Source organism: Strix aluco, chromosome 10 (genome assembly GCF_031877795.1).
Source record: "Strix aluco isolate bStrAlu1 chromosome 10, bStrAlu1.hap1, whole genome shotgun sequence".
NCBI lineage: Eukaryota > Metazoa > Chordata > Aves > Strigiformes > Strigidae > Strix > Strix aluco.
The window spans coordinates 3,826,532-3,845,767 of NC_133940.1; the positions used below are offsets into that span (position 1 = coordinate 3,826,532).

The window sequence follows — 19,236 nt, forward strand, 5'->3', positions numbered from 1 at the left end:
CAGGTGTGTCAGTGGCACCACTCAGCTTGGTTTGGTCTGCAAAATTGCTGAGGGTGCACTCAATCCCACTGTCTATGTCACTGATGAAGACATTAAACAGTAGTGGTCCCAAAACAGACCCCTGCGGGTCACCATTCATCTCTGATCTCCGTCTGAACATTGAGCCATTGACCACTGCCCTCTGGATGCAACTGTTGAAAGAACGCAGAGGGAGCCCAGCCATCATATAATGCACAAAGGCTCAACTTTATTAGTACTCACACTTCTTTTATATCCACAATAATTAGTTCATACATATTGCAAAAAGCAAGCTCCTTATAGGTTGCTAAGGTTAGATACATTGGTTGCTAAGGTTAAATACCAATCTCTCCCCTTATGATTTCTGCAAGGCCTTCTACATAGTCCTGCTTCTGTTCTTTGTTCTTCTTTGATACTTTTCGGTATTCTCCCATCACGTCGCCGTTGTCAGCAGTTCCTCGGTTCTGTGCCCTTTCTCACGTAGCCAGTTGTTAGCAAACTGCTCCACATGCAACCATCCAGCCAGTTCCTCATCTACTGAGCCATCCATCCATCAAATCCATCTCTCTCAAATTTAGAGAGAAGGATATTTATTGTGGGGAACTATGTCAAAGGCATTACAGAAGCCCAGACAGATCATATCCGTAGCTCTTCCCTTGTCAACTGATGCAGTCATTCCATCACAGAAGGCCACTAGGTTGGTCAGGTAAGACTTACCCTTGGTGAAGCCATGCTGACTGTCTTGAATCACCTCCCTGTCCTCCATGTGCCTTAGCATAGCTTCTAGGAGGATCTGTTCCATGATCTTCCCAGGCACAGAGGTGAGGCTGACAGGTCGGTAGTTCTCAGGGTCCTTCTTTCTACTCTTTTTAAAAATGGGTGCAGTGTTTCCTTTTTTCCAGTCACTGGGGACTTCACCTGACTGCCATGACTTTTCAAATATCATGAAGAGTGTTTTGGCAACTATGTCAACCAGTTCCCTCAGGACTCTGGGATACATCTCGTCAGGTCCCGTAGACTTATGTATGTTCAGGTTCCTCAGGTGGTCATGAACCACCTTCTCTGAAATTGGAAGGACTTTGCTCCCCCAGTCCCTGTCTTGTGGTCCATCCACTCAAGAGGTGTAGAAAGAGAGGTTGTCAGTGAAGACTGAGGCAAAAATGTTGTTGAGTACCTCAGCCTTCTCCTCATCAGTTGTTATCAGTTTGCCAGTTATATTCATCAGGGGAGGTACACTTTATTTGACCTTCCTTTTCTGGCTGACATACCTATAGAAGCCCTTCTTATCATTCTTTGCGTCCCTTGCCAAGTTCAGCTCCAGCCTCACCTTGGCCTTCCTGACCCCATTCCTACACAACCAGGCAACATGCCTATACTATTCCTGGGACACCTGTCCCTGCCTCCACTGCCTGTGCATTTTCTTCTTGCTCTTCAGTTTGACCAGCAGGTCTCGACTCATCCATGCCAGTCTCTTGCCTTCTTCTCCTGATTTCTTACACCTGGGGATTGAGAGCTCTTGCACCCTATGGAAAGCATCCTTAAAGATCTACCAGCTCTGTTCTGTTTCCTTGTCCCTGAGGGCAGTTTCCCAGGGGGTCCTGTAGACTAACTCCTTGAACAACTCGAAGTTGTATTTCCTAAAATTCAGGGTCCTGACCTTACTCTTCATCTGACCCATATCCCTCAGGACTATGAAATCCACCAGTGCATGATCGCTGCAGCCCAGACTACCTCCAATCTTGATGTCATGGAATAGCTCACCTGCATTGGTGACCGTCAGGTCCATTATTGCATCCCCTCTTGTAGGGCTGTCTCTTACCTGGCTTAAGAAGTTGTCCTCAATGCACCCTAGGAGTCTCCTGGATTGCCTACAGCTTGCTGTGCTGCTTTTCCACCAGATGTTGGGGTGGTTCAAGTCCCCCAGCAGTATGAGTGCCTGCAAGTGCAATGCCTCCTGTAGCTGGAGTAAGAATGCTTTGTCAATAGGCTCCCCTTGCTTGGGCAGCCTGTAGTAAACACCAACCACAAGGTTCCCTTTGTTGCCTTGGTCTCTAATTCTTACCCGTTATCTTTCAACCTGCTTGTGGCTATTCTTCAGAGACAGTTCTTCACAATCTATCCCTTTCTTGACATAGAGGGCAACCCCTCTGCCCCTCCTTCCTTGCCTGTCCCTTCTGGACAACCTGTAGCCATCAATAGCCACACTTCATTCATGGGATTTGTCCAACCACATTTCAGTAATAGCAACTAGGTTGTAGCATTCTAACAGCATGCTGTCTTCCAACTCCTCCTATTTGTTGCCCATGCTGCATGCGTTGGTGTAGAGGCACTTCAGCTGAGCTGTTGGCCGTGTCACCTTCTTAGAGGAACACACCTTAATTCATTTGAGGTACTTCACCAGTGTTTCCCTGTTGGGTCCTATTACCTAAGGAGCCCCTGGCTCATCTCTGTAAGACTTCAGGTGTGCTCCAGTGTACCCAGCACATCTCAGAGCAACAGGCTGAGGGTCCTCTAACCTTGGTGTGTCATCCCACAGTTTGTCATGAACAGGCCTGATATTATCCTCTTCCCACTTCAAGTCTAGTTTAAAGCTCTGTCAATGAGCCCCACTAGCTCATGAGCAAAGAATCTCTTCCCCCTTTGAGAAAGGTGAATCCCATTTGCTGCCAGCAGGCCTGGTGCCATGTAGACCATCCCATTATCAAAAAAACCAAAATTGTGGCAATGGCACCAGCCACAGAGCCGTGTATTAATAGACCAGGTCCATCTGTTTCTTCCTGTATCACTGCCTGTAACTGGAAGAATAGAGGGAAAAAATGAATTGTGCTCCAGATTCCCTTACCAACCATCTCAAGGCCTGAAGTCTCTTCTGATTGCCCTTCAACTACTCTTTGCGGCTTCATTGCCACCCACATGGAAGAGCAATAATAGGTGGTAGTCTGAGGGCCATACCAGTCTAAGAAGTTTCCTAGTGATGTCCTTAACCTGGGCTGCAGCGAGGCAGCAGACTTCCCTAAGGGGAGGGTCTGTCCAGCATATCAGACCCTCTGTTTCCCTCAGAAGGGAGCCGCCTACAACTATAAGCCGTCTTTTCTTCCTCGTGGAGGTGGTCTTGATACATGGGGTAGGCCTTTCTGACCTTGGCAACACCTCTGGTGTAGATGGACCATCATCCACATCATCTGTTGACTGGCCTTCCACATCCAAAGCCTCATACCTGTAGTACAGAGGCACCTAGGAAGGCAAGATAGGTAAGGAGGAGGTTCACCTGCTGCCTGTAACATGTGAGCACAGGCCCACAGTGGCTCTGTTTGCCAGCAGTTCTTTTCTTGGGAGGTTCTTCTTGTGACTTACAGTTCATTTACCACCATGAGTAAGGTGATGAAACACTGGCACAGGTTGCCCACAGAGGTGGTAGATGCCCCATCCCTGGAAGTGTTCATGGTCAGGTTGGACGGGGCTTTGAGCAACCTGATCTAGTTGAAGATCTGCTGGACTAGATGACCTTTCATCCCAATTTGTAATTGGTGATAAGACCTACAGTGATAAAGGTCTTTCAGTACTGTCTCTTATGTGGTTGTTCAATATAGAGCAGATGACACAAAACGAAGAATGATTTCCTGGTGAGGAGACTCATCCAGGACTTTTGCCCATGAAATTATTGGAGCGAACTCATTCCGATGATCTTGTTGATCGCTGGACTGACCTGGGTCTACTCAAGAAAGAAAATATGGACAGCAAAGAACTGTATAGATAGAGAAGCTCTCTGATGATAGTTGTAATGCAATGAATGTCAGCATGCAAGTGATGGGAAAGAGATAAAAACGTCCCTGTGGTAAGGATGCAGAATGTAATTTTTTGAGTTATATAGCTTAGTTTATTTGGGAGTTTAGACCACTCACATTTGATTAAATTTAATTTTCTGATAAACTTTGCATTATTTACAATATGTTTAGTGGTCTCTGCTTGGAGGGAAGAAAATCAAACCTCTTGTCTCTTTTCCTTCCAAAGGCAGGAATAATATGTAGGTGAAAAATACATAGATGAGAAAGACTGCCTGCCCAGCAGATGTGCTAGGAGAGAGCCTAGGAACCACTCAGTACAGAAGGAATGAGAACTAAAGAATACTCTTTGCAGACTGGTTATTTTTCATTTGATCACTGGATTTACATGCCTGTAAGCCAGCTGGATCTGACAGGATCAGATAGGCTGTAGGTCCAAGTTTCATTCATCAGGTTGCGCTTTCCCAGTTTGAAACCCTTCCTTGGGAGGGGGGGATCCATAATCCAGCTGCCATCAGCTCACACATCATGCAGAGGTTTATGAAGCATCCTCAGACACTTATGTGCACAAATCCAGTTAGCTGTCGTAGTTGAACTCTGCAAAATAAGGTGAGGAGTGAAGAGTGTGAGAATGTGTCGTTGCTCTTCAATCCCAAACAGCATTGGAGAGTTTTGGATGTATGTAAAGCAGTTAATTCCCAAATTCACTCTTTAACTTTCTGGATGCCTTACTACATTTCAAGAGTCCTGTGGATAGATGGAGCCTACATGAACTTCAAAACAGGAGCTCTAGTCTGCACTGTGGTAGTTACTGTCACAACGATAGTACAGAACAAAGGGAACCTGGGAGTTGGCACAGATGGGTTTCCCTATAGTGTCTGACTGGACAGAGCTACAAGAGTGAGGTCTGCAAGCTGCTGAATTTTCTTTGAAGCCCATATGTTAGTTGAAGGTGTTCCTAGCTGGTGAAGCACTTTAAGCCTACCTGTGACGATCTGTATCCAGCCCGTATGTTGGCAGATACAGCTTTAAGCTCACAGGGGGAAATGAGGTAATTGCATGTGGGGGGGAGGGTGTTCTTTGCCCGGTAAAATTTTGGAAGTTGCCTTTGTGCTGTCTAGCAAATTTTTCTATGAGTAAGTGTCTTTTGTAACCAGTGTGCTGGTTCACCAGTTCCTCCTTCTGCTGTGAATAGCAGCGGCAGTCACTTGTGGCGCAGGCAGCTGGCACGGGACTTGCCGGGGTTATTGGGAGGCAATCGCGGAGTGAAGGCTGGAGAGAAACTGAGCTGGTACTTTGGGACAAAGCACAGTTCACTGGGTGCTGACATACGTGCCCTGTCACTAACAGAGCAGCTTTCCATGTCCACCCCTAAGCAGGGCTCAAAGGTGTTGAGACTGAGCAGAGCAGAACCCCTCAGAGCTTACAGCTCTGGGCGTGACTCCTACAGCAGCAGGTTCATCTCCAGGTGTTGTTCCATTTCTTGCACGTCCAGACTGGCCCTTCGCATTGCTGAAGTAACCAGCCGTAGCTAAAGGACAGTGTTCATGCCTGAAGCTGAGTGTAAAATCTATAAAGCATTAACGCCAGGACTTGGAGCCGTTAAGCCCCACCGTATCTCACATCCTGGGAACCGACTGATGTTGCAGCATCGCAGTGACAGAGTGTGTTGTCTGTTCAGTCTGGATCTGGGTTGCAGGAATAAAACTTTCCCTTTGTGCCCAGAGCGCAGCCAGAGTTTGGGAACTATTAAACTGCAGGAAGTGAGCGATGGAGAGGGAGGCAGGCTTTCAAAGGAAGTGTGTGGTGGGACGGTAGAACTCCAGCAAAGCAAGTATGTGATATCCAGAAGGGATCAGGACACTGATTGGACCCACATGTCACAACAAAGAGTGAGAGAAAGAAATCTGCTTAAATGTGGGCAGATTGAGCTGCAGCGTTAGGGAGACCCAGCATGTCTTCCACACAGATCCTCATCCCTCAGAAGCAGGAGTTCAGCTCCATCTCTCTAGGAGCTCCCTGTAACTGCTCTGAAGCCTTCATAGAATCCCTTCGCCAGAAGCCTTCCCCAGGGTGTTCTGCAGATTACAGGCCCTTTGAGTTGGGGAGAAATAGCTGATTGCCGCAGACTGTAAACACCTCACTTCTAGTCAGGGTTCAGCTCCTTCCTGTTGTGGCTTTTCCTTGTTTTTTCTCTCTCATTACTTCTTCAGGGCTACACACGGTCTCCAAAAGTGGCTGGAGAGCATGAGCCCATTAGAAGCAGAGAAATCCCCTTTCCTGCTCCGTGGAACACTTTTAGCCAGGAATCAGAGAGTTCCCTTCCTGCACATCAGAGAGAGATTTTGTGAAGGACTCAGCATTCCGTTGCGCCGTACCCTACAGATTTATAAGGAGATGTAACTTTTGGTGGCAGCTTCTGAAGTGCTAAGGCTTGGACAATAAGCCCAAGCCAGAGTTGACCTATAGATGAATCCTGTACATTTTATAACTGATAACCATTGTGCTAATAGGTATTATACTAAGTTATAGCAAACCAACTATTCTGATGTAAAAGGTGGGAATACTGAAGCCTGAGCAACAGGCCCTGAACTGAAACTGCTAACTCTGTGTGTAGTCATTAGTGAAATATGCATAGAAGATGTAGCTTAAACATCACAAAACATGTCTATCCTGAATGTATCTTTATCTTTCTTTATGTGTGAGCAAGATAACGGAGCCACAGAAACAGTTGTCTGGCCTTGTGACCTTGCTCATAAATTAATTAGACCAGCAGGGAAACTCCCTGAGCTTCTCCCTTAAGCCCTGGCCAGGCTCTGGGGGGAACCTAACGTGAGATGAAAACCAGATGTTTCCGCTTAAAACAAAGGTGCCAGCTATTCTGGCTTACTGATTTTTAGGTATATAAGGCTGGGCCCGCTCACAGCGACTTTGGAAGCCTCACCTACGGGTGGACGCACCGCGTAGGATTTCCCACTTGCAGGGAAAGGTTCTCCAAATCCTCGCTGTAACCGGGGCTGCCCAGCGACTGCGGATCTGGATGATGGTAACGTATGCAAGTGGTGATGGATCTTTCTTAATCACTGTTCTCTCTCTCTCAAGTAGTAATGATTTGATGCATTACCCTGGATTTTCCTGTTTGAGTGCACTGTTCTGTCTTTTCTTACTGTATGTTTTCTGTATTATTCTGTTATATTATTTAGTTATTTCTAGTAAAATACGCCTGCTCTTTTCACTCTGGTGTCTGAGTTTAATTGATATCCCTGATCAGCAAAACAGCTTCAGAATCTCATCCACACTTTTTTGTGCTTAAGGAGCGGTTTGTCTGTTTGCTTTGCAAAGGCAGCAATGACTTTGTAAGGCATGAGGCAGAAGGGGGTTGGGACTTTGGTTTCATTGTGGAGCTTTCTCAGAAAAATGCTACTTAATTCACTTTGCTGATACTTGGTGGAGTAGAGGCCAACTTTTACGTTGTTAGTGTATATTAATGAAAAATACACCCCAAAGAATGTTGCATTTCACAAGCCCCTGCACCTCTCTCTGCCTAGTTGCGTGTATCACAGAAAACCAGTTAGCTCCATTTAGAGTTACTGAAAAGTACCACAGAGGAAAATATTGCAGGTTTGGAAGTTGCTTCTATTATTCTTGAACAATTTGAATAGCATTATTTGTTCATGTGCTGCATGATTTTTAAACTCAGAACATCTGTGTAACTTGAAATTTCATTGTTGTTATTACCATTTTCTCCAAAAAAAACCCCTGGAAATGAAAATATTTATAAGTACAGTCAGTTAAAGAAAGCTTTGAAAAATCCTAGCCAGCAGATTATTTTTTAAAAAATTGCTTTTGAATAGGCTATTATGTTTCAATGAAAATAACTCCATATGAAGTCCACCACATGTAGTTGTGTATATTTTCTGCAGAATTTTTTTCTGAAGATTTTTCTTGTTTCTGAAACAGAAGCTGAATGACCACGAAGGTCCTAAAAATCAGAAACACTGACATCAGTAAAATAATAATCATTAATATTATGCTGAATCTGTCATCAGTATAGCTATTCTGGACTTAACAAGTGGTGAAATATCAATTAAAAGGATGATTTCTTCTCCTGTGTTGTTTTCTAAATCCCAGCATGGTAAATTCTTCAAATTAGTACTTTTCGTCTGTTGAAAGCACTTTGAGAGATGGAAAATTTACACATTTACTGTTCAGTATCTCTGTATTAAAAGTAATAGTCATTGTTACAGCAATGCCACAAACCAGAGGGGAAGAAAGCGATCTTGTAATTATATCAAGCCTTCCCTGAAAGTGTCCTCTTGAACTTTAATGCTGGCATGAACAGGATTCAATTGTTCTCCATGGGTTACAGATCTCTCCTATTAAAGCGGCACACAAGAACCACAGAGGAAAAGGCAGTTTGGGACGGCAAAACAAAACTATTCTGGGCTTCCAGACCTTCTGTACTCAGCAACACAGCTTCCAGGCAGGAGCCAGTTCTCAGCTAGGAAAGCCCTACTGCTCTCAGCAACTTTTTTGGCCTGCCAGCTACTGAACTGAAAATGAAGAGTTGTTGTGTGGTGTTGCATCATTTTTCTTTCTGCTTCAGTTGTACTTTCCAATGAAACTATGAAATGGCCGGAAAGTGATTTTTAGAAATGCACTGGTAGCTCTTCCAAAGATGTACATTGATAACCCACGGTGGTGAGGGAAGGAGGGGTGGGGAAGGGTAGCACGTTATCCAAGGCAGGGTTGTAAACTCACATACTGGATGCAAGCCAGATTTGGAAATGAGGCAGAAGGAAAACTCCCAGGCATTTGGCCTGCCTTCTGTGAGCACTAAGTTACCCGTTATCAGGTGGTGATGTAGAAACCAATGCTTCTTGTCTTGAGCTAGGCTCTCCTGTTCAGCATTTTGTGGTCTGTGACCCCAAGGGAAGATGACCTTGTCATTAGCAAGTCAGCCTTAGCGTTAGGAGACCAGAGCTTAAAAGTGCTTAAATGAGTCACGGGAAGGTGTTTTCCTGGTACAGATACCCAGCTCTGAGAGCTCCAGCTAGGAGAGTGTCTTACCTGAGCAATGATCTCTTGAGCAGGGTGTTTCTGAAGAAGCAGCTGGGACCCTCAGTGACTGCTGCTGCCAGGACCAAACCAACCACCCCTGGAGGAGAAGGGTGTGGGAGCCGTGGGCTTCATTCCCCCTGTGGATTATTAGTTTCTGACTGTGTTAACAGTGAGTTGTAATCTCTAGAGTGTTTGGAGAGTTGGGCTGGTTAATGTGCTGGATTAAACTTTAATTAAACTTTATCACCTATTTCTCATTGTTTGAGTAGGGCAATCTGGGAAGTTATGTCCCTCTGCTTCACCTGGGTATTTTTATCTCCTCTTTAAAGCAGACAATCGGATAATTTCAGGGGGGTATAAAAAGAAATGTTTGTAAGGCCTTGACCAGAAAGGAATTGTTTGCATACCATGATATGACATGATTTTTATATTCCCCAGTAAAGATTTGTGATTACTGTTGAGTAAAAATTTTGAATCATTTTAAAGACATCAATATGAGTAGCAGTGCCCCTTTGAGGGTTTTGTTCCTTTGGCTGAAGCAAAACCCCTAAAGCTTTCTGGGTTGCTTCTGCTGGGTCTGATCATAATGTTTAGAGCCCATTGCTGCCTGATCCTACGGAGAGTAGAGCAGATTGGAGTGAAGCTCCTGAGCCACAGGTGATGGAAAAGCCATCTCTGTAACGGGTGATGATGGGAGCCTTTCCATGTTCAATTTAGTTAAAACCAGGCACAGCTCTTTAGATGAGACGTGGAGTATGGGTTTGGTTTTTCTGCCTTCCATAGAAGAACACACAAGGAGTCTCATGGCAGCTAGGACCAGCTGCTAGAGTCATGAATTTTTATGAAGAGCTTTCTGGCAACCACATTAAATCGTCCACATACTGGCTCTCTGAAGTAATTTTTATATCAACCCTGCAGATGGGTGATTTGTTGCAGCACTGGCCACTATTCCTACAACAAAAGGCTCTTCTGCTTGTCAAGATTTTCAAGTTTGCAGTTTCTCTTCCACTCAGGGTGATACTAGTGCTAGAAGAATTATGGAAGGGAAAGAAGAATGAAATATTATTTCACCCCCAAGACTCAGTTATAATATCAGTTTTAACACCAGTTGAATTTCTTTACATCTTACTACTGATTCTACCTTCCAGGTTATTGGAAATCTTCACACCTCTGACTTCTTTGAAATGGCCTCTAAAAATGAGTGTCACCAGGAGTTCACCCTTCAACGACTGATACCTCAGTCCAAATGGGCCCATATTGTGTCATGCAGCAATACAGAAGGACAAGTTCTGTTCACCTTTATGTGCATCACCTGCATGCCTTCAAGACTCAGGATGGGAAAGCTGTAAGTGTTGTAGCAGAGGTTGTGTGCAGGTAAATGAAAGCAGAATCTATTCTGCAGAGTGCAGGGCAGGTCTATTGGTAAACACTTCTGGAAGGAAATCCCATAGGGCTCAAGCCAGTAGGTTCATTTTGTTATGGTCATGCTATATTCTTCTCCATGATGTTTACTGAAATACGAGTTCCGTGGTTTTCACCTCAAAATCCACGGCATTGTAGAATACCAGAATCCAGAGTAAGTTCCTTCTCTAATCAAGTTAAATAATTAAAACCATTGGGGTGTCATTCACTGATGATATAACCACCACCCTGCTTTGCTAGCACTGTTTTTATTTCAAGAGGCAGCGTCCTACTGGTGCTCTGCAGCTGCTCTTGATTCCGTGAAGTCTGGTGGTTGCAGTTGTAAAGGATGCTCGTAAACATTCTCCTAATTGTTAGAAACTGGTTTGGGAAGTGCTTTTCATTTCTCATTCTTCTTTTTGAAAGCACACCAAACTCTGTGTGCATGGTGATGCTCTTACTCTGGAGCTGTGGACTGTCTGACAGCTCCATGGAAATGACCCAGTTTTGCACTGAAGGTCTCATCCTGTAGGAAACAGAAAAAGAGAAACAGGGGCATAGAAGGGAAGTGATGCACGTACAGCTACAGAAATAATCAGTGACAGAACCCAGAGAATAACTTTGCTCTTTGCTCTCTAGTTCATTGGAGCCATCAATGCCCATTGGCAACATTATCTCCAAGGTTTCATGAAACATCTTTTCCTTTGGCTGTTTCCTGACACCTATTCAGTTGTGGTTTTCTGCCGTTCTGATTTATACCCTCTGCAGGCTGGACAAGTCCCGTGACGTTTATGAAACTAGAGTCCACTAATCTGTCGTATGCTCCAGGAAAGCAGCATGCAATCACCTATTGCCTTTGCTTTTGAAGATGCTTGGTACAGGCTTGGGGTTTCTCGATGTGGACAACCGAGACACCTTTAGCAGGCTTTCCTGCACATCGATGTCACACTGTTCCTTGCTGCTGTTCTTCCTGTTTGATTACAGCACGGCTGTACAGATCTTAAACTGCAACAAAATGGTTTAGTGAAAACTGCACATAACAACCTCTGATTTCCTCTTAGGAACCACAATCCCCCTTAATTACCTTCTGCAGCACGGAGTTTTGTTATTGCTTTTGTGGTTGGACTTCTTTTTTAGCCAGTCCACCTTTGTTTATCCAAATGTGCCCCCTCTTTCCCTTCTCCAAAGCATAGCATTTGAGGGAATTTCTTAAGAGGTGGGAACCTTCTTAGAGCTTTGTGCTGCCCTAGTCAGAATACTTGTCAGGATAACCTCTGATCTGTGTGAGCAAGTAGCGTGAAACAAGGCCCATATGTCCTTGGCCAGACACAGAGAGGGGAGGAAAGGGAAGGAGACCTTGGAATTGGGAGCCAGTGTTGACTCTTACACAAAAGCAAAAACCCTTTTGGCTTTGATCACATCAAACATTTGTGTTTGCCAAGAGAGTCAGAATTGTGCATGACCATGTGGAATGCCACCTGCTCATCTGGCATTATGAATTGCGTCTAAGCCTACTGTAAAATTAATCCTGTCCTCAAAGAATGCTTGTTAAATTTGCAGGAGGAGGTACTCTCTTACCCAGATTATCCTCAGCAGTCTGTACGTATTTCTTAATCTGAATTTAGGTACATTCTCCCCTGTGCTGGAAAAAGGAAGGGATAGGCCAGGCTCTTGATCAAGACGATAATTCATGTTTATTCTTCAGAAATAGAGAGCTATGCTGGGATATAGTTGACTGTTTGACTCATGGGTAAAAATCAATGTTGTATTGAAATTCTCCAGCTGGAAGCAAATGGAAATAATTTTGTGAAAATATTTTATTTACTTCAAAATATGAAATAGAAATCACTTTTAAAGAAATCACTCAATCTTTTTCCTACATGTTCCAGACCAAACCAGAGTAGATGTGTTTTGCTGGCTGTGCTTTCCCATGCCCAAACCGAGGCCTACTACAGAGGTTGTGAGAGGTGTGAGGGTGCCATGGATAATACCTAGAACCTCCCCCTCTGCCTTTGCTTTCTCCCAAACAATTGACAGATGAGCTGGAATACCTTGAGGTAAAAACAGGGTTATTTTTACATGGCTTTTTGAGCCTTAAAAATACATTTGGGTCATACATGCATGCTTCTTCCCATGGCCATGAAATTTAGGTAAAACCAAACAAAGGAAACAGATTTTTTGCTTTATAAAAATTTCTTTCAATGCAAGGAAGCAAATATCTTCATGCCAAAACATTTCTGATAAAATATTTGGAGCTGGCCAATTGAACTGAATTGCTGAAAAATGGCAGGACAATTCTGGCTTTTGTTGCAATATGAAAAATGAGCACAGTGTTACTCCAGTAACCCGAAGGCTGAAACTGTGGCACTGCTGATTTCCAGAGACTTGTTTTCAGATACGTTCATAATCACTTCTGCATTTTACTACTGTTGTGTTTCTGAATTCTGACACTGTGGCTGTATCATTGTTTAGGCGCAAGAAAGAGGCAGGAGTTTATGTAAAAATACCCCAAACTAGACTCAAAGCCTCTTTTTTTTTTTTTTTTTTTTTTAATTAGTCTTCTGATTAATTTCTCCTAATTGCCTGTTGTGGTGTTCATCCCAGCGTTAGAGGTGATGAGAAATATCTTACTTGGCTGAGGTGATGCTCTCACAAAGTAGTACTGATGACAATAAAACAATCATATTTAAACACTGCTGTAAATCTGAGGAGGAAATTGCACTCTTTAGTGTAAACATCCTTCCTCTCAGCCTGTCTCCTACATACCTGCACTCATGTGCTCTGTCTGAAGTACTGTGTGAATGTTTAATGAGACTCTCTCTCTCGGGTCAGCTCCTCTTAATGTTGAGCATGTGCATAAGGGTTTGCAGAATCTGAATCTTGGTTTCTGGCAGAGTGCCTTTCCTTTCCATTGTGTTGTAAGAAGGTGAAGAAGCCAACTGCCATTGAGAGCTGGTGAACTGGCACAGCAGACAAGAGTTTCAGCCTATCATGGGTGTAAAACTCTGCCTGCTAAACCATATTTAGACAAGAATTGAAGCGTTCACTATTTATTCCGTTTCAGGAATGGCTGTTTTGAAGCCATTTCTGTTGCGTGAAGTAACATTTAAACAGTTTTCAAATGTCTGTTACTTGCTTAATAGAATGAAACACTGGAGAGTCACAGGGTGACAGGACAAGCTGCTAAACCTGCCTTGTTTCCCTTGAGACTTTTGTGTGTTCGCTTTCTGCCCATCAGAAGCATTGACTCGATGGCAAGTCTTTGCAGTGACAGAGAGTAACAGCAGAAAAAACATCAGTAGTAACCGTTCCTATCCTCTACCCCACCACTTTTTTTTCAGGAAAGAAAAGCCTTAGCATATTTCTGCAAAGAGATGCCCATCCCAATAGGGAGATACACAGCCAGGGCTTCTACCCTGCAGCTGGAGAAGGTTTTGGGTTGTTTTCTGCCTTGCATGTCCTGCCAGGAGGACAGTACCTCTGGCGATCTATGAGCTCAGGAACTGTTGTTCCAGGACTTTTGGGAGACATACACCATGCTAAAAAAGGGGCTGAAGGCTGAGCACCAGCTGGGTTTCTTGCTTTGGGTGTAGCAGCTGCTCCATTATGTGTGTGTGTGTGGAGTCGAGGGCTCCAGGCAGGTTTTATTCTGCAGACCTTTGTAACCCTCTGCACTGGAAGCTGGAAGGGGCAGCTGGGGACACACAGGCAACCTTTCAACTAAGTGGAGAGAGTATGAAATTTCCCAGGGACACTTTTTTCCCCTCATGACCAGACAAATTTTCAAAACTGAAAACCATCAGGAAAAAGGGTAGTTTTTGAAAAAACAATCTGATAACCTTCTCACAGGGGGAGAATTGAAAAAGCTTTGAGATTTTCTACTTAGTTATTTCTGAATTTCAAAAATTGGGGTTTTTTATTCAAGCCAACCTTTGTTTTCACACATTGGTTAATTTATTAAATAAGGTTTTAAATAATACAAAATTTTGAATTTGAAATTTAGTCTTTTAAAAGATATATAAATAAAATTTTCAGTCTGAACTACGTTTGAGATTGTTGGTTCATGAACATGCATTTTTGGGGGTGATTTCAACATCTTTTGGGAGGGATTTTCAACATCTCACACATACTTGCGTAGGAAGGCTATTCCTCATGCAGCTGCTGGGTGCTGTGGTGACAGTTTTGAAAATGTGGATCATTCCCTGGAACTTGAGAGAGGTCACACACCAGATTCCTTTCACGTAGACTGTCAAACTGCTTTCATTCATAACAAATCTTCCTTTTTCTTCACTGACCTGCAACTGAACTAACACCTTAAAAGTAATAAAGCCATTATTTTCTTCATTTTCAGGACATCTTTTCATTTCCCTTGCCTTTTCTGTTGACCTATAAGCCTATTTTGCACCACATAACAGTGGAAAGAATGCCAGATCCCTTCACAAAATAGCAAGCATAGAGAAATGTGTGTGCATACTCTATCCATACTTCGAAACAACATTTGTTGGTTTTGAAGTCTTTTAATCCTTTGTGTACTGGTTGTGGGTAGAGATGTCTGAACTCTAGCCAAAGATTTTGAGAGATCACTGCCAAGTTTATTAAACATCTGGGAGGCGTACCAAGTTTCCTGCAAGTCATCTGGTACAGAAGCTTCTTACTATAACCAGTGCTTTGAGGTTTGTCTAAGAGCCATCACTGCTGCAGGTTAAAAGGATGAATTTCCTCCATGACATCGCCTGACGGGGTTGGTATGGTTAGAAGGGACAGAAGGGAATGTCTGTCAAGCTAATGGATCATCCATTACACCAGAGCGCCAGACTGGCTACATGCTAGGCATACACACAAGAGAAATAAACCAAGGACTAGTATAAACTTCAAGCAAACATAGTAGGATCATTTTCTCATTTTGATAATCCATTCAAATGGGGACTGTTGTGCCCTCGTGATACTTGTGGTACAAGACTCTGCGCTCCAAAGGCAGTTCAAAGCTCTCCAATTCCAGTTCAGCAGTTCAGGGAGGGTTTATGAACAGTAGCAAATTCAGAAGAAGGGTTGGGTTTGGCTCTGGGAGGAGGTGGTTTATTTGTTTTCATTTGGAGCTTTGTTTTGTTTGTTGCATTTTTTTGGTTTTGGTGGGTTTGGTTTTTTTTTTTCCTGAAGACTCCCTTTGTTTCTGTCTACTCTTTCCTGTTATTTCCCCAAACCAGTGAGTCTGTTTCTGGTAGCCCAGATCCCAGTATACAATTGCAGTACAGGGAAAGACCTTCAAAGCCTCACTGGCCAGAGCTCAGGCCTTGTTGTCTGGAACAGCAAAAGGTGGCATTCACCCCCACAGCTAATCTGTCGCTGCAGTCTTGCCCAGCCCCAGGCATGGCAAAATTCAGTGCACAAGGGTTTTTTTTGGCTGCCTGTGTGGGTGTAGTGAGTCCACAGAACATTATTAACTTTATTAATTATTAAATTATTAATTATTAAACCTTAAACCTGTGCCAGACTGTTAATGTCTTAATGCTTATTCAACTGCCATCAAGTGCTGGCAGATGGCAGAGTACAGGGCGGCTGTCAGTAAGGACATCAGCTGCCATTCCCAGGGGGATTGCTGCAGGCTGGCAGGGAGCTTTGAGAGGATGGCAGGCTGAAAGGAGAACAGGGATGCAGAAGTTGTAAATGTTTCCTTGTCTTGAGGGGGTGAGGAAGAAGCCTCCAGCAATAGCAACTGTAAATCAATAACTAAACAGAAATAACGATCCCGACAGCCAGCTCTGGAATGGTGCTACTAAAGGAGGAGTTCAGGGCTGTTAAAGCTTAAGGCACGGGGCCCTGACACAGTCTAAAGCATTTGCAGTTACCCACCAGCAGCAGAAGCCAGATCACGTTCATCAGTTCTCCTGTAGTTGTACGTCACATGCACATCATCAGTCGAGGTCCCAAATGAGAGCTTTTACCCGTAGTTAAAGCCAGTAATTGTGCAGGGCTGTTATTTCTTCTGGACAGTCTGGTTTGCAGTGAGGCTACTTCCCATCCCCAGCGCTCTGACCTCCCAGGGCACAGAGGGCTTGGGAATCAGGGTTCAGCTCTGTTCTTGGGGCTGGCTGCTCATGTGCTACATCATCAGCCTTTGAAAATGCCTCATCTTTGTCTTTAAGACAATGTGGAATATTTTTCAAATTTGCAGGTAGCTGTAAAGATTTATTAGTTTGAATACTTTGGGGAAGTTTTATGTAAATAAACAGGAAACTTAATTATTGTGCTCTGGACAGTTTATTCCTTTGGGGACAGTTAAACAGAGGCCATCAATAATGCAAGTGATTGCAATGAATCAACAACATCTCTTAGAGATAAAAGTCAGGATTAAGCCATACTGAGTTGGGTTCAGCTTTACTGTATCTCCCAGCTTGTAAGGGACGTCAGGAGCCAGTGAAACATCACGCATGGAGCTGCACTTCTTTTGATGGTTTTGAACTTGTAAAGTGCCCCAATAGTGCTGGCAGAGTTATATTTACTCAAAAGGACACAGCCATTTGCTCCTTACAAAAATACATTTTTAAGGTAGGCCAAATGCTGACACTTTTCACCATGGCTAGTGGTTCCACAATGACATTGAAGGATTCAGTGGGACTCTCAAGTAAGCAGCAGCCTATAAACTGTCCTAAATGAAAGAGTTGCTGCTTGTCCTTGAGAGCTTAAAGATGCTTTTCCAACATAACTTCAGCCTTATCTGGCTTGATTTATGCAACTTCACTCTCATGCTGGCCAGACCTGGGGAAGGGTCAAGATAATCCCCAGTTAGATGAGATGAAAGAGAAACTGAAGCTAGTGTCCTCCTTAGGCCAGCCTGTGCTAAGCCATTGGTATGTGCTTGCCTCACACAGGGGCTTCACAGGAGAGAAGGCAGGGCTGTGTGACAGCTTACAGAGGACAGCCTCAGGACACGTGAGCAATGGCTCAGACTGGCTTGCTTTGTCATTTGGGAGAGAAAATAACACTATTCCAGGATGGCTGTCTTTCCCCTCTGTTCCCCACCCACACCAGCGCTTGGCCTTGTCATTCTCCGATGTCAGTGGCTTTAAAGATTCAATGTCTATTTTTACACATTGGTTGTCACCCACTTAAACGATGCCCTGTGGAGCTCAGGTGTGTGGAATGACTCAATGGAGTCCGTCCTCCTGTCAGCGTTCTCTGTCTCTGAAGCACTGGTGTATGGGTGGGGATTCAGAAGTTGCATGTTCCTCTTGCTGGCCTGCCAGATGACACAGAATTTGATACTTCTGTGCTTTGCTTTGCTCATCTGGGCAGTGCTTACCTCCTTGGCAAGTGGTCTTGAGCTCCAGTGGAGATACCTTCATGTGAGAGATGTCTCCTACAGTTTTAATTTCTTCTGTAAGGTTCCTCCTTAACTATATATTATCACAATACACAATTTCCTTATCCCACCTTGTTTCTCCCCAACATACAGTATTTGATCCTTCCACAGTTTTGTCAATTTTTCCCTCCTTTTCCCACTGTCTTGGTGTTAACACGGAGGGCCCTGAGAATATAGAAGACTCTCTCCATCTTCTCAGCTCTGGAGCCCGCTGCGCAGAGGGGCGTCACTTCAGTGCAAGTCCAGCTCAGCTCCTGCCCGAGGCTGGCAGTCATGAGAAGGTCTGTGAGAATTTTGCTAATTCTCACATGTGCTTGTAAGGCAAACAGCTTTCAGAAATTAAGAGCTTGTCTGAATTGGGGCATTAAAGGTAAATTACAGGGAGCATATTCTTTCAATTTTCAAGCCCCTGTCCAGGGCTTTGTCACAGAATGTTTTCCTTCAATAGGTGACAGTAACAAATTAAAAAGATGTAGTCAACACAGGAACATGCGCAATAACAGTAGGTTTTTGTCCACCCCCTTTTCAGAAGAGTATAAACAGTTTTATCTGAATTTTGCCCTAGCCTGAAGCAGACACCTGCCATCAACACTTTCAGCTCTGATTGCTTGAATTCTGACAAAGCTGTAAACAGCTAAAATCAAAGTCTCGTTACAAAAAATCTATTACAGGAAGTGCTGTCTGCTTACCAGTCGAGTGCCCTGAGTGCTTGTACATCCCTTCATCTCCACACAGAATCATTCCCTGTCATAGCCCTCCATCGAAACACTGAACACTGCTTGCACCCTCTGTCAAATCACTGAAGTATGCTCTTAATTTCCAACTTGAAGCTAAGGCGAGGTTTAAGTGATCTGCTGGACTGATCCCTCTAATCTAAATGTTTACAGTGTAAATTGAATTTGAAGCAGTTTTTTGAAAATTCAAAGTGCTCAAGGGTTTTGGTATCTGGTTCTGCAAATAATTGCCCCTGTGCAGGTGTCTCAATGATTTCAGCAGTCCTGTGCAGAGGTTTCAATGTGCTAATATTGCCAGACCAATGCTTATTTCTGAATTTCAGAGAATTAACTTCAAACTCTAAATCCTTCCTTTCCATCTGTTTGTATCGAGTGCTCTTTGTGTGTGGGATTCTGCTGAGTACTTTTTGAAACGCCAGATACGTTGTGTGCTTTTTGTGTAACAGGACTTCTCCGCAGTGAAATGCTACTTTTCATTTAGTCTGACTTTGCTGTTATGTAAAACCACAGCTTAGTTTTGGCAAACATTAATAGCTCTTAAATGATTTCTAATCTATTTTTAATACGATCCTAGTTCAAGTTCAAAATGAATAAACATAGGTCTTAAAGGAAACCTCATGTCTTTCTGTTTTATGCAGGGAAGTGCTACAAACCACAGGGTAAGGCTTGATTTATTTGCACAGCATCGAGTATTAGAATGAAAAAAGAATGGGTATTGGCTATTTGCTCTTAATTACTCTTCTTTGATGATTCTTTGGAGTTACAGGAGGCAGAGAGCAACCAGTTTAGGCAATTGTTCCACATTGCTCTGATGGAGAACTGTCCAGTTACTTGCTGAAACAAGTGTGTTCTCTCTTTATGCTTAACATCCAGCATCACT

At 43.7% G+C, this 19,236-nt stretch overlaps 1 protein-coding gene across 1 annotated transcript in view; it reads left to right on the forward strand.

The window, feature by feature from the left end:
- The window catches only part of LOC141927790 (ras-GEF domain-containing family member 1B-like), a 106,540-nt gene that overhangs the window by 63,890 nt on the left and 23,414 nt on the right, over positions 1-19,236 (forward strand). The window contains 1 exon segment of the mRNA XM_074835052.1: positions 10,010-10,206. Within this exon segment, the coding sequence (XP_074691153.1) occupies positions 10,108-10,206 (99 nt within the window). The 5' untranslated portion in view covers positions 10,010-10,107.